Source organism: Microplitis mediator, chromosome 5 (assembly GCF_029852145.1).
Source record: "Microplitis mediator isolate UGA2020A chromosome 5, iyMicMedi2.1, whole genome shotgun sequence".
NCBI lineage: Eukaryota > Metazoa > Arthropoda > Insecta > Hymenoptera > Braconidae > Microplitis > Microplitis mediator.
In genome coordinates, this window is record NC_079973.1 from 1,192,491 (window position 1) to 1,208,793 (window position 16,303).

Genomic DNA, 16,303 nt, shown 5'->3' on the forward strand with positions numbered 1-16,303 from the left:
AGAGTCCAGTACTCTTTCAAATCATCACTTTGTTAATTTTATTTAAACTCCAATTCGCGCTTTTAATTATTCATTAAAAAATATTTTATTTCATTAAGCTTCTCATATTTTATTTATCATAAAATAGGGGAGGGTGGGGCAGAGCGGCCCCCCTAAGTCAATTATTATTTTTTGTGGCTTGCAACCATAAGATCACTTTACTTTTGTCCTATTTCGAACAAATTTATGGACATTTTTCCAAAATTCTGAAAATTTTTTTTTTTTTTTGTGGGACAGAGCGGCCCCCCTTCAAAAAGTGATAAAAAAAATTTTTTTTTTCGTTTTTTTTTTTTTTTAATTGTTTTCATCATTAAGAATGTATTTCTTTCTCTCGACAACTATTTTTGGTTTTATATTACTCGAAAAAAATTTTTTAAAGTGTAAAAAATCGTTCACTCTCGATTACCTTAATTACTAATTGTTATTTAATAAAAAAAAAATCAATTCTATAATTTTACTTTATTTCAAAAATTTATCAACTAAAAAAAAAAATTTAATTTTTATAAATTTTTAGTGACCAAATTTGCCTCTTACATAGAGAAACGGCCGAAAAATATGAAAAAATAATTTTTTCGGAAGTTTCGGCTGGTCCATTTTGCCCCAGGTGTTATGCGTAGGGCTAGAAATGTGGAATTATAATAATTTTTTTTTAATTTGACGATAAAAATATGAAAAAGTCACTTTTTCAAAATTTTGGGCTTGTCCATTTTGCCCCAAATGTCATGCGTAGGGGTAAAAATGCGCAAACATATCGGATTTATAGTAATTAGTCGAAAAAAAAAAAATTTTTTTTTTTGTGAAAATTTCAGGGGGGCCGCTCTGCCCCACCCTCCCCTATAACATTTATTCAATACCAATAAATTTACATTGAAAAAAAATAATTACAAATTTTTATGGTGGCCATAAAAACTTTTCTCTATCTTATCTCCTCATCAGGTCATTAAAGTCAAGTAAATTAAACCCTCAGCCAAAAAAAATATGTAATTCCAATAGAAAAAAATTTCAAATCATAATAAATATCCCGAAAATTAGCCAATGCCTCCATACAATAAACTTATCACGTTAAAGCTATTATACGTTAGTTAATAGTTCGATTATGCTTCATCATGATCGGAATCTCGAGCGGACCGAGTGGGCTTACTATCCGGTGAACAACAACAGCAGCAGCTCCACCAGCAACAAGACAACTAAACTGAACACTAAACTAGTGTAGAGTCCAGGCCGGTCTGCACGGATAGTACTTTCCAAGTAAAGGGTTATGCAGCGCTTTCAGTGCGGTTGAATAGCTGTGCACTTCCCCCCCCCCCCACCCCCCGTTTATAGCCTCCAGCACCCTCCAGTGCTTTAAACTCACGGAAGAGTAAGAGGTTCCTTGGGAAGTTTCAATCAAGTTAAGATTAGTTAAGATAACAATACATAGGCGTACCGACGCTATATATATTCATATCTACCCATGTGTTATAAATATATACATATATATATACATGCAGTAGTTGAAGCTGATCCTATAATTAATAGAGTAGGGTAATTGCAATTAGTTTAGGTATGTCGTTGGCATTAATGACGAATCATAAAAATGAACGTTCGATAAAATATATATATATGTACATTATATACCCTTATACTCATGTGCATATTATATATTTATATATGTATATGTATATGTATGCTTAACTTCCTGGAGCTATAAATGGAAATGAGTGTGCAGTTGAGCTTCGGGTGGGTTCAGATACGGGAGCTGGATCCCAGCCTCAACTCAACAACTTCTATTCTGCACCTTTCGAGTGTATAGAGGTTAAATGGATGCGCTAGGCTATAGAATAGTGTAGAATGCCTCGGCGGTATGGAAAAACTGAGCTTTTTTTTTTACTCTTTTACTGCCCCGGGATTTAGATCTCGAGAGCTCGCGAGCTCGTGACATTAAGACCAAGTCGGTGATAAAAAACCCGAGGAAAATGCACGAGATAAAGGTCGAGTAGGGCTGCTGGGTAATGTAATCTGCTGATGGGAAGTTGGTATTTATGTTCGATGTGAAAAGAAATTGACCTTAACCTTTTGTGGGAAAGGTTGTTATGCCTCTCTCAATTAGCGCTGGATTTTTTTACGAGTCTGATAGTTTTTATTGGGTGAGAAGTTCGTAATTTTTTGTTGTGGGATAATTAGAGTTTTTTTATTGGAAACCGTAATTTCGACTATTTTTGATAATTAAAAAAAAACATTTATTCAAATTTTGAATTTGAGTCTACAAATTGATTTCTTTTTTTTTTTCGTTTGTTTGAAAAAAATTCTAAATAAAAGTTTGACTTAAGCCTCGAGCGTTTGCTTACAAAATGAGCTGGGGCACTAAAAAATAAAGTATTAAAATTTGGTCTAAATAAAAAGCCAAGTGAAAAATAGAGCAGCAGTTGAACTTCTACACTGCAAAAAATCACCGGGGTAAGTCCAAACGGTGTAGGTGTTAAAATTATCGGTGTTAAATTTACCCCTGAAAGCGGTGTTAAAATAACGCCGCGACCGGTGTAAATATTCTAAACCGGTGTTAAAATAACGCCGCCGCCGGTGTAGATATCCTTTACCAGTGTTAAAATATTTTACTTTATGAATATTTTTACTTACTCGATCACTATACTTGTTAATAAATGATATTCTTTATTAATTTTCATAAAGAACTGACATTTTTTGTGTTTTATAATCTTTAAAGTCAATAATCCAAGCGGACGCAGTTTACCCTGCTTTTACACCGGTTATCCCGCTTTTACACCGATGTTACTACGCTTTTACACCGGTTACCCCGCCTTTACACCGATTTTACTCCGCTTTTACACCGGTTAGCCCGCTTTTACACCGATGTTACTCCGTTTTTACACCAGTTACCCCGCCTTTACACCGATTTTACTCCGCTTTTACACCGTTTACCCCGCCTTTACACCGATTTTACTCCGCTTTTACACCGGTTAGCCCACTTTTACACCGATGTTACTCCGTTTTTACACCAGTTACCCCGCCTTTACACCGATTTTACTCCGCTTTTACACCGTTTACCCCGCCTTTACACCGATTTTACTCCGCTTTTACACCGGTTAGCCCACTTTTACACCGATGTTACTCCGTTTTTACACCAGTTACCCCGCCTTTACACCGATTTTACTCCGCTTTTACACCGTTTACCCCGCCTTTACACCGATTTTACTCCGCTTTTACACCGGTTAGCCCACTTTTACACCGATGTTACTCCGTTTTTACACCAGTTACCCCGCCTTTACACCGATTTTACTCCGCTTTTACACCGGTTACCTCGATTTAACACCGGTATTTTTAACACCGGTGTAATTTTATTTTTACACCGGGCGGAGTTAAAATGAGTCCATTTTTAACACCGCTCTTTTTACAGTGTAAAAGTATTATTACTATAAAGAGGTATGATAGCTAAAGACAAGAGTTGTTATCGAGGTGTCCGAGTGACCTAGCAAGGCACAGGCACAAACCCGTCCAACAAGTTGTCATTGTTCGGAGCGTGTGTGCCCCGGGTGTTCCACCCGTCAGCTATTACCTACCCTGCAGTACGAGGATACCAAATGGGCGGCCGCTACAAGATCCAAGAAAGTACTCGAGGGTCCACTTACTCTTGTGCACTGCACTACTAACACCGAAACTTACACTACACCCACAGCGCCCGCTCTCCTATATATATACCCGACACACACGCAGATCCATACTATAATAACAACAATGCCGTGTCAGAGAAGACAATGAAGAGTATACATAAATATGAGTACGTACAGGAAATGTATAGAAGGTTAAAGCGACTAAGAAAGGAAATGTGAGAATGAGAATACTAGAGAATATTCCATAGGATCTTAAAATCGCGAGCTAGAGTAAGAGACTGTAATTCCTTCTAGTATTTAGATCATCCACGATGATATATATGTATATATATATGTCGAGGGTACAGGAGGTTCACTTACCCACTTGACTTTATATTCTATCCCTAGACTAACTCCGGACGTGCAGCATTGCTTTACAGGAAATCTGCATGAAATTATTATTTATCTCGAGTCTAAATTATGTTTGCGTCTTTTGTTCTCGATTTGAAATTTTTTATTTATTTTATAATATAAATAAAATTTAAATGAGTAGGGGAGGGTGGGGCAGAGCGGCCCCCCTAAGCCAATTATTATTTTTTGTGGCTTTCAACCATAAGATCACTTTACTTTTGTCCTATTTCGAACAAATTTATGGACATTTTGCCAAAATTCTGAAAAAAATTTTTTTTTTTTGTGGGGCAGAGCGGCCCCCCTTCAAAAAGTGATAAAAAAAATTTTTTTTTCGTTTTTTTTTTTTTTAAATTGTTTTCATCATTAAGAATGTATTTCTTTCGCTTAACAACTATTTTTGGTTTTATATTACTCGAAAAAAATTTTTTAAAGCGTAAAAAATCGTTCACTCTCGATTACCTTAATTACTAATTGTTATTTAATAAAAAAAAAAATCAATTCTATAATTTTACTTTATTTCAAAAATTTATCAAGTAAAAAAAAAAATTTAATTTTTATAAATTTTTAGTGACCAAATTTGCCTCTTACATAAAGAAACGGCCAAAAAATATGAAAAAATAATTTTTTCGGAAGTTTCGGCTGGTCCATTTTGCCCCAGGTGTTATGCGTAGGGCTAGAAATGTGGGATTATGATAATTTATTTTTAATTTGACGATAAAAATATGAAAAAATCACTTTTTCAAAATTTTGGGCTTGTCCATTTTGCCCCAAATGTCATGCGTAGAGGTAAAAATGCGCAAACATATCGGATTTATAGTAATTAGTCGAAAAAAAAAAAATTTTTTTTTTGGTGAAAATTTCAGGGGGGCCGCTCTGCCCCACCCTCCCCTATTCATTTTTTTTTATTGAAATTTTGAGGGCCATTTTACCCCCGACTATTTCAAGGGAGGGTTAAAAAGTAATGGTTGAAAAAAAAAAAAATTAAGTATTTCGAAGCCTGGATTTATGAATTTTTATTTTGAAAATTAAATGGATGGTAAAAAAAAAGAATTTAGATCCTGGTAGTCGAGGTAAATAAAACAGTGCACGTTAACATTTATTAAATGAACAATGAACAGAGTTTGTTATTACGTAGACTAAAGGAAATGATAAAACAGCTCCCACGTTGGTCACTTTGGCATTTGCCCACAAACCATCTTCGTACTGTACCACTGAAATTTAGTTTTGTTCCCGACGATAACAAGCTACTTCATATTCCGTGTAGTTAAATTTACATTTACGATCGACGATAACTCAATTGTGTTTGCAAATATTTGCATTTATTATAAAATATATAAATAAATAATAGAAACCGGGGAAAAAATTATTAATATTTTTTTTTTTAAATTTGTACCAAATAATTGAATTACTGGGCAAAAATTTTAGCTGGATAATTAACAGCTTCAATTAAGCTTTCGTAATTAATTTATTAATTGCAAGACTCCTAATTAGAAGTAATTAATAGCCAGGACATCGGAATTATTTTTAAATATTTCATTTCTCAGTTCTATGGCTAATTTGACAGGCGTTAATTTGGTTGTAATTAGAGACAAGTGCCCACGTACTTAATATATATATGTATATGTATATATTGATTGTTGACGCATGTAATACGTGACTACATATAGATTCCATTATCGCACTGATGATCAATCGTATTGAGATAATGATAATAATCGCAATGATAATTATTAAGTAATCACTACATAATGTCAGAATGGAATTTATTGTCGACTTAATAAAAATAAAAAAAAATTTTTGACCTTAAGAAATAATTTATTGTATTTATTTAATTATTATTGAAAAATTTTAATTGCCAATAAATTATTAAAAATTGAATTCTACGATTGTCAATCATTGAATTTTTTTCTTATTGTCAGTGAAGGAGATATATAATTACATAGAGGTTTTATTTTTTTTATGAGAGATAAAAATTGCTGAGTCAAGGAAATAGTGTTTTTTTATTGCGAAATTGTGTAATTATTATTTTTTTGCTGAAAATGAATTTTTGTACTGGAAAAATTTGCTTGCAAGTGTGTTGAGTCTTATAAGTGACTATAGGTTGCCCGATTTATATAGCAGCCTCCATAGCTCAGGGGTTAGAGCACTGGTCTTGTAAACCAGGGGTCGAGAGTTCAAATCTCTCTGGGGGCAAAATTTTTTTTCTTTGATCACAAAAATTGTTTGGCGGTTTTTAAATGACTGTCAGTTAAAAAATACAAAATTTCGATAATTTACTCGCGAAAATTTGAATTATTTACACATAAATTTAAAATTGTGACTTGACATCAATATTATCCACTTAAATTCAAAATAATTTTTTACGAAATATCGAAAAAAAATTTTTTTAACCCATAGACACGGAAAAGTTTATAAAGATATAAATTTTCATGAAATCTATAATTTAATTTTAAATCAGAGATCAAGAGTCGGGATCTCTACGACAGTAAAATTTTATTTATATTCAAAAAATTTTTAAATTGAAAATTTCGTTGCCTCTAATTTGTTAATTGAAAAAAAATTTAATTAGTAATTTAATTTTAATTATAAACATTTTTATTAAATTTTATCGACAGGTTTGCTAACGATGTAAAATCAAATTATTTCATAATATAAATATATATAAAAATATATATATATATAGTGTAACATCAATTTATATAGGCAACACGTAATAAAGTTAATAAACGAGGTAAATAAACATAAAATGCGTGTATGCGCGATCAAAATTTATCCGTTTTCATAACCCGGGATTATAAACTGCAATTTAAAAATTTTATAAATATTTAATAAATTATTTTAAATTAATAATTACCTCGTTAATTAATTTATTTTTAAATAAAAAATATAACAACTCGGAAAATTTGTTTTTCAAATGAAAAAAAAAGTTGATTACGTTTAATTAAAATTGCTTGTGGGGATAAAATAGCTGAAGAATTACAATATGATGAATTTTTAAAAAAATATGTAATCCCCCTTTGGTGTTTAATTCCACAGAGGATTTTTGGAATTATAATAAAGAGCGACTTGCGTATTTTTTTTTTTTTTTTAAACAAAAATTAGTAACATAGAAGAAGTATATAATCTAGACGGATTTTTAGTGAGATATAATTAATAGTGAACGTGATGAGTATCATATCATAGAAATGGAATGAAGATTAAAGCGGGAGCTGAGCCGTCAAAAGAAAAATCCTTTGATGTCTTTTTAGCCCTTTTGCGTCCCTCTGCTGCGCAATTTTCATTTTATAATTATCGTCATTTAAAAGCTATATTTATTTACATCTTAATCAAAAATTTTTCTAAGGATTCTTATCAATTTGAAATGAAAAACAAATTTTATGAATGCCCTGCTGGGGGATCGGAAAAGTAGTAATTAATTGGTTTTAATTATAGAAGAGATAAATAGCGGAGAAATTTCCTGCCGGAAAACTGTTAAAGGAGACGCAATATTGAGAAAGTTTGTACAAGAGCTATTGATATATTTAACGAGATATAATATCCTGTTGCTTTTAATAAGACTCTTATTACAAAGAACATTATTGATACGCGTTTTCAAAAGCTTCACTTCTGGGTACTGAAAAAATTTTCACGAAGAATAGAAAAGAGTTTAATTAAAATTATATTGAAAAAGTGGATAAACTTTTGAATGGCTGCACTGAAAAAGAATCTTCAAGTTTTAAGTACTAATTAAATATTTTTTAAATTATTCCCGCGGTTCAAATTAAATTAAAATTAACAAATTTTGAAATTAAAAAAAATACTTCTGCTTTTAATTGGGACAGCAGTTTTTTTTTCAGAGCCATTTTTATTCAAAAACTTAAAAAAATGATTGTCGCTTTGCAAAGGCTCGCAAAATGGAGTCGAATGTTTGATAAAATGGCGGCCTGCGCGCGCATGACGCAGGCTTAGGAAAATTTTTCGAAAAATAAGTTAATGGAACAAATCGACCCCGGAAAATTTGATACAAGAAATACATAAGAGAACCAAACGAAAGTGGGCAAGTTAGGCCACCAAAATTTCTGTTTAAGAATTTAATCAAAATTTCAAATCATTGAAAAAAAACGACAATCTCAGCCATTTATTTCTCTCTGTCATAACCATTGAAAGAAAAATCTGACAATAAATCTGAACTCTACCCTAATAAAAAAACATAATATCTTAATAATTATCCCATCACCCTCGTGGAATTATTTACTCCAAAATCTTTAATCTCCGCTCGTCAGATCTCTATCTAAGTCCTTCCGATTGCGTTACGTATCGGCTCGATAAGGAACCGAGTTAAGCTATCGGTTGTAAATCCCGAGGCCATTGTTACATTAACATCCCAAAAATCCTTATAACCGTTATCTCAAAAAAGTTTCTTAAATATCTATATTTTATAATTATTTTTTTCCCACAATCGCGACACCCGATCGCTTAATTTTTTATTTACTCTCTATTCTATTCCTTTTGTACACAAAAAATATCTATGTCTGGAAAGTATATAAATATATATATATGAAGACTTTACACACCAACGAACGCTAGTCACGTTTATAGACTTTTCAATTTAGTTTCTGCACACCAAGTGCGCTGCATACACGACGACGTCTTGGTTGTGTCGGTAAAACCTTATACACAACCGTTTATATTTTCAAAGCGACAGCATTCTTTAAGCCATTATGATTTTTCTTTAAATTATATATCATATATACATATATTCATATATATATGTATGCATTTTTATACTTTATACCCAAGGAAACAATGACACAACAATAAAAAATGAAAAAGAAGCTTAAAAAGTGAGAAAATATTGTTTTTTTTTTTTTTATACTAAAATGTATGTATAGTTTACGACAGTATACAGAGTACAGAGTGAAATATAAAAAGTGTTGAAAGGAATCATAGTTGGTACAGCGAAGAAATGGGAAAATAATTGACTGCGACGCAGCTTGCAAGAGCTTTCGTAAATTTTATTTGATATATAGTTTTACTAAGAATTGTTGTTATTTATGGAACTGAAAGTAATACTACTCAAAATATATATATTGTTGTACGAAATGTTATAAATGATTTATATATTTATTTATACTAATGGAATGTTTGGTATTTGTTTCTTTTTCCTGTCAAAAATACTGTCGGGCACGATATTAAATGCAATCTGTACCTCAAGGTTATGATGTACAGCCGTTTCAAAGCCGATTTAATATTCTGTGTTTTGGTTTTTGGAAATATTGTCGACCTGAATTTTTAAAACTCAATTTGTTAGACGACATGAATTTCTTCTCATACTTTTCAAGACTTTTCACTCTGTATCTTTTAAACTATCAGTCCTACGGTTTTTTTTCATAAGACCAAAATTGTAGAGAATTAAATTTCCTAAAGAAATGTCTCTGTCAACTTTTATCGTATTTTGATAACTCAGCCCGAAATTTGATTTTGAAAATTTTTTTTTTGAAAACTGATACTGACTAATTAATTGATGACTTAAAATTCAAATCATAGCTCAAGGATTAGAGATACAAAAAAAGTGCAAGAGTCAAAATTTATTCGAAATAAAATTTCCTTTCCAAAGATCTCATCAAATATATATTTATCATATTTGGTTCCTGTAGAATTAAATTATTAACGAAAGTCGCTGGAGTTTTTGACGTTTCGTTGCCGCGACTTTTATTTTATTATTTAAAAAAAATCTTTTAGCTGAGTTAAATATTTATTTAGGAGAGAAAATAAATAAAAAAAACAAAGAAATATAATAAGTATAAAGAGTAATAATCGGTTGTTACAGAGAAACTCGGTTGATTTGAAAAGTTTAAAAGATATGGATGTCAGTAATGAGAAAAAGAGGGTTAGAAAAAAATGTATATATATATATATATATTGTAGGGAAGTAAGAAAAGTGAGGGTTGAAAGTAATAGGAGAACGTAGTGACGGTATCACTCTGACAAAAAGGGTAAAAGATCTATATATTAAAAGAGAAAGACGTAGATGAGTGGGAAGACTTTTCTGAGGATTAATTAAGCCAGGACGGCGTAAATTGCACGGGGTATCCGATCTGTTTAAAAAAAAAAACATTAAAATAAAATAGAGTTTAAAAAAAGATAAAAAGGCCATCTCGAAAGTTTTAGCTCTTCTCAGTATTCCAGGAAATTAATTTAATGGAGAATTGAAATTTTCAATAGCCAGTTCAAGTAATAAAACTGAGAAAGTTAAATCCCAAGATTGATTACGGTTTTTTTCATTGTGTCAGTTGTGTAGCTACAGACTGGACGTTTAATTGGCTCACTATTTACCCTCAGTGTTTTTTTATTTTTTTTTTTTTTTAATTTTATTAATTAACTTTTTCTTGGCCATTTAAATTTTATTTATTAAAAAAATTTTATTGGGGATTTCAAGTCGCAATAACTCGCAGGAAATTTCAGATAAATATATGTCATATGAGGTTATTGGAAAGCTGATTTAATTTTCTAAAAGATTTTATATACATATTTTTGCCGCATCTTTTATATTTTAGCTTCTAATTTAATTTAAAGAAAATTTTATTAGAAAACTGGTTCGTATTTTTTGAGATGCATTACTTTGAATTTAAATTACAGGTTAATTATTAGAGATACGAAAAAAATTAATGAAACTAAATTGATAGGAAATTTAATTTCCTACAACTTTGCTCTCATTGAAAAATTTCATAAAATCAATTGTTTAAGAGCTACGGTCATTTGAACAGCGAAACTAAATTTGTCAATGAAATTTTTTGTTTTAAATTTTAAAATTGCCGCTGATTTTCGCGTAAATAAAATAAAAAAATGATTTTAAAGTGTTAATTTCTGCTAATGAATAAATAAATGAAAAAAAAACTAATTAAAAAAAATTGAAAGAGCCGAGATAAAAGAAAATGTACCCATATTGATAGAGAGAAAAAAAAATCTGTCATGTCACAGAAAGGCTGACGTACAAGTGAAGTTTTATTACCCAGGCTTTAATGGCTTAAATTTTTTGTCAATCTCTACTCTTTGGTAGTATAACTAGTATAGAGCTCGGGTCCATATATTGAACACCGTAAACTTGATTTTTCGTCGCGCTCAGTACCTTATCCACCGAAAATTAAATTGTGTCGGCAATCGCTGTCAAATGGAGTCGATGATAGACATCCAACAAAATTTTCATCTATTCTTATTTTACATTTTTTATTCATCTCAAAAAAAATTTTAAACCTTTTTCGTTACTCCCGCGTAATTTTTTCGTGCATTTTCAATGAAAGTTAAAATTCTTCCGGTAAAATTAAAAAAAAAATCACGAGCCAGCCGGGGTAAAATGGACACCAAAATTTTGAATAAAAATTAATTTTTCCACTCAGTATTTTAATTTTTCTCTGTGGGCCAAAATGGTCATCCCAAAAATAACCAATGAAATATTTGTTTTTTTTTTAATTTTATTTTTGAAAATGGAGTCTCATTGTGACCGAATCAGTCTTATTCCGACGATCACTTAGTACACTGATAAAATTTATAAAAATATAAATCAAGACGGAAACGATTCGATAATTACCTTAATTACTTATAAGAAACAAACTATAAAAAAAAATATGTGGTAACTTTATATCACCTTATCAATCGCTTCCAGCTCTTGAAATAGCGTTATAAAGGTAAATGTTTTTTTTTTTCCACAGTCGTAAACATTTTAGTAAATGAATGGGCACGAAGAAAATTATCAAAATTATATTTTTTACTAAAAAGTTATTTTAATTTTTTTTATGCAACCACTAGAATATTTTTTTTTATTGATAAATTAAATAATGAAATTTTTTTTAAGTCAAATTATATTTAGTATGTATTTATTAATAAAAATAACCGCCGGTGCTTTAAGTTATCAAGGATTTCCTAAAATCTGTCATCAAATAGTTCAGCATTCATTCCAACTGTTCGACCATGGGCATGGTAAATTATTAAACTTTTATTATTTAAATATATATGTATAGGGGAGGGTGGGGCAGAGCGGCCCCCCTAAGCCAATTATTATTTTTTGTGGCTTTCAACCATAAGATCACTTTACTTTTGTCCTATTTCGAACAAATTTATGGACATTTTGCCAAAATTTTGAAAAAAAAAATTTTTTTTGTGGGGCAGAGCGGCCCCCTTCCAAAAAGTGATGAAAAAAATTTTATTTTTCGTTTTTTTTTTTTTTTTAAATTGTTTTTATCATTAAGAATGTATTTCTTTCTCTTGACAACTATTTTTGGTTTTATATTACTCAAAAAAAATTTTTTAAAGCGTAAAAAATCGTTCACTCTCGATTACCTTAATTACTAATTGTTATTTAATAAAAAAAAAAATCAATTCTATAATTTTACTTTTTTTCAAAAATTTATCAAGTAAAAAAAAAAATTTAATTTTTATAAATTTTTAGTGACCAAATTTGCCTCTTACATAGAGAAACGGCCGAAAAATATGAAAAAATAATTTTTTCGGAAGTTTCGGCTGGTCCATTTTGCCTCAGGTGTTATGCGTAGGGCTAGAAATGTGGAATTATACTAATTTTTTTTTAATTTGACGATAAAAATATGAAAAAATCACTTTTTCAAAATTTTGGGGTTGTCCATTTTGCCCCAAATGTCATGCGTAGGGGTAAAAATGCGCAAATATATCGGATTTATAGTAATTAGTCGAAAAAAAAAAAAATTTTATTTTGGTCAAAATTTCAGGGGGGCCGCTCTGCCCCACCCTCCCCTATATATAATTTTTTAATGAGCAATAATTTAAAATTTAAGATTACACCCAAATAACCGAATGTAAATTCGTAAACGTCGAAGTAGACGTTCATGATTTCTTACATAAAGACAAATTGGATTTGAAAATATTTTATCATAACAAACAAATTGAATCACTGGAATTACGTAAAACTGATGGATTGTTAGCTAACGGAAGTACGCCAGTTTATGTAACTAAATTAATATCAGGAATTAATTACACTGATGTTAATACTAACTATGTGTTTGAAACTTTGAATATTGATAAGGTAATTAAATGTACTTGTGAGTATAATTATTCAAAGGGCCGAGGGAAATGGAAAATTTATAATACGTTTGAAATTTTTATTGTTTATTTTATTTTACCCGGTTCTTTTTTAATTACTATTATTATTATTTATGATTTTAATTATATTGCAGTTTGTACCGGAAATGGGAAATTTTACATTGTATCAAGATAAAAATAAAACTGCGTCAATTATAGTTTTTAGAAAATTTCATGGCTTCCATGTGGTAATTTTTGATTTTTGATTTTTTTATTAATTGTCATGACTTTTAATCACAAATTTTGTTTTAGGAAGGTAATATAGGTAATCATGTACTCCGAAGATTGCCACATATTTATTATCTAAACACGAAATACGTGTATTTAAAATTAAGAAAAAAAGAACAAGGTATTTATTTGCGCGAAACCAAAAATAGAGCGATTTTTTAATTCAAAATTTTTTTATCAACCAATTAGACAATGAGTGGAATAATTATGTAAATAATACGGACTTGTCATATGATTTACAAGTACCTGCTTTGAACAATGTCACTATTAATTTTTTTGTTATACTTGACAGTTCTTCCGTAAGGTAAAGTAAATTTTTGAGCCAGCTTTAGTGGTTTTTTGAATCTCGCGCCTAAACTATTGATCCCACAAAAAAATGATCTGATTTAATTTTATAGGAAATTTTATCTACTACAAAAAAGGTATCTTACAAAATTTCCGTAAAATCATTCATTAAAAAGTTACAGGCATCAAAAAATTTTTTTTTTGTTTCTAGAAATAATCAATTTTTTTTTTCAACTAGAAGTTTGATCTGTAACTTTCAAACTATTGACTCCACGGTAATTTTGTACAGGACCTTTTTTGTAGAAAATTAAATTTGCTACAAAATGTATTCGAACAATTTTTTTGTAAAATCAATAGTTTAGCTGGAATAAGCATTCAAACCGTTGGTCAGAATTTTTCAATGCAAATTATCAATTTTCTTTAATAAATTTTCTAATTTATAATATTATTATTAATTATTAATTAATATTTTTTATACAGTAATACGCCTGAGGAATTTATGGCAACACTTTTGATGTATTACAATTACATCGACATGTTTCACGGAAACTTAACATCTCCAAAAATACGATTTTCTATCAAAGGAATCGTCATCCCATCGGTAAATACACGAAAAATTCAAATTTTCATTAAAAAAAAAAATACTTAGTCACTAATTATAATTATTTTCTAACAAGTCGACAGAATATATTCCATATCTGGGAAATAATCGTATAGGAACTGTCTCTCTGAATATATCTCAGATACAAAAAACAATTCAAAAAATGATGAATGTCCACAATAATTTATTTCATTTAAATAGCCACGACATTATCACAATTATGTCACAGTATGTGTGATCCTAATAAATAACCAAATAACCGCCTAAATATCAAATTTATTATTCATATTTTTTTAGGCGACAATTATGCGATGCAGATGACGGTGATGAAGACAATTGTTATGTTTCATGTAAATTATTTATTTATTTTATTTTATTTTAAATTAATAGTAAAATTTGAAAAATAATTGCTTGGATATTTTATATTTTTTAGCCACATACAGTGATAATATTTGTCAAGAAAGTAAATATCCAAATATTATTATATCAGTTCATGCCGATTTTCAAGGCTTCCATGGTATTTTTTTGGAAGCATTATCTTCAATGTAAATATATATACATATATATATGTTGATACAAATATAAGGGAACTCGGGGCAAAATAAAACACTGATGAGACAAAAAAATTTTTCGTTTGAAATTACTAGTGACGTTTCATAAAAAAGGGATCAAGTTGACCCGCCAATTGCGGGAAATTTAAAATTTTCAGTAAAATTTTCTTTTCTTTATTTTCAAAAAGTTTTTTGTCAATTATTGTAGTGGTAACCGAAAAAACTCTCAGGTAATTGTAAGAAATTTTTTGTCTCAAATTGGGGTCTCATTTTGCCCTGGGATCCCTTAGCGCGAAATTTATTTATTTTTGGAACCTAATTTAGATTTCATTACAAATCAGATTTATTTTTATTAATAAAAAAAAAAAATTCACTAGTTTAGGACACTATGAGTTAACAGACGAGCGTCAGAAAAATTGCACAGGATTCGTGCAAGATGAAATTTTTTACAGTGACTTAAAATATCCTTTATCATGGAGCCCTTGTATTATCGAACGTTACTCGAATCAATTCAAGTAAATCACTTGTAGTTCCCAACATTAACTTGTTATTAAAAAAAAATTTTTTTTTCCTAACTCGGCAATTTTTTTTACAGAAACTTCGACTGTTCGTATTTCAATGGAGGTAATAAATATCTTGTATTAAATAATACTCAACTAATTAGCTATCAAAATATAACATTTAATGAATTATATGCCCTTTCTAAATATTTAGTAAACCAATTTATAGAAGATGCAAAGAAAAAAAAAGCTAATCATACACACGTGTAATAAAATATTAAATTTGTATATTTTTGTATAAAATTTCTTTTTTTTTGTGAGTCTTAATAAAATTGTTTAGATTTTATAACAAAAAAAAATAAAATAATAATTTTTAAATAATTTTAGGGCCGGGGGGGGGGGGGGGGGGGGGGCTCTGATGGAAATAATCAGTTTTGGAGACTTAATTTCATTAAATCTTTTTTTTAATGATATTCAAAGTGAATGGAAAAAAATTTCAGCTGCTGTTAAAAAAAAAGTTTTTCAGTTTTTGCGGGCAAAATGGAGTAACCCTTAAAAAGAGTGAAAAATTTTGGGGATACCCCATTTCCTATATATATATTGGAAATGTTTCATAAATGTTCGATGCCTGCATATTGAAGGCCCGAAATAGAGGCAATAAAAAAAGCGATATGTAAATTTTGAGTATAAAAATAAATTAAATAGATAAATAAAAAAAATTGGTGAGAAACGTTATATAGAGAAATGAAAGGACCACAAGCTATCGTAAAACTGCGGTTCAACAAACACAACCAAATAGTAGAGATAACAAACCATCAATCTACCGTAAATTTAACGATTCAATGAATTGACGAATCCGTAGCCCATTGGTTCATACCAATATCTACACACAAGACTAGGTTATAAAAAAATCTACAATTCAAAATATTTTTGATACCGTCATTCAATTATCTATAACGCCATTTTAGATTTCTGCTTCTATACATTTTTTATTATTTTATTCAATTACTATTT

General features: G+C 29.8%; 2 protein-coding genes and 1 non-coding gene across 5 annotated transcripts in view; 2 read left to right on the plus strand and 1 right to left on the minus strand.

The window, feature by feature from the left end:
- LOC130668169 (serotriflin-like) overlaps positions 1-16,303 on the minus strand; it is a 78,401-nt gene that overhangs the window by 52,306 nt on the left and 9,792 nt on the right. For 2 of the 3 annotated variants that reach the window (XM_057470308.1, XM_057470303.1), the window contains exon 1: positions 3,594-3,744. The exons of the other annotated variant lie outside the window; for it this stretch is intronic. The gene's annotated coding sequence lies outside the window, so the exon portion shown is untranslated. Of the gene's footprint in view, positions 1-3,593; positions 3,745-16,303 lie in introns of those variants that run through there. 3 annotated transcript variants of the gene reach the window in all.
- Positions 6,155-6,227, plus strand: Trnat-ugu (transfer RNA threonine (anticodon UGU)). Its single transcript has one exon. It is a non-coding gene; the product is annotated as a tRNA-Thr (tRNA).
- Positions 11,831-14,787, plus strand: LOC130668531 (uncharacterized). The gene is made up of 5 exons (XM_057470868.1): positions 11,831-11,990; positions 12,821-13,068; positions 13,220-13,312; positions 13,377-13,380; positions 14,672-14,787. The coding sequence occupies exons 1-5, from the start codon at positions 11,849-11,851 to the stop codon at positions 14,785-14,787; spliced, it is 603 nt and encodes a 200-aa protein (XP_057326851.1). The 5' UTR covers positions 11,831-11,848.

Coding starts and splice junctions, on each gene's coding strand:
- LOC130668531 (XM_057470868.1), top strand. CDS start 11,849: ATGAAATTTTTTTTAAGTCAAATTATATTTAGTATGTATTTATTAATA. Junction 11,991..12,820: donor ACTGTTCGACCATGGGCATG/GTAAATTATTAA, acceptor TTAAAATTTAAG/ATTACACCCAAATAACCGAA. Junction 13,069..13,219: donor AAACTTTGAATATTGATAAG/GTAATTAAATGT, acceptor ATTATATTGCAG/TTTGTACCGGAAATGGGAAA.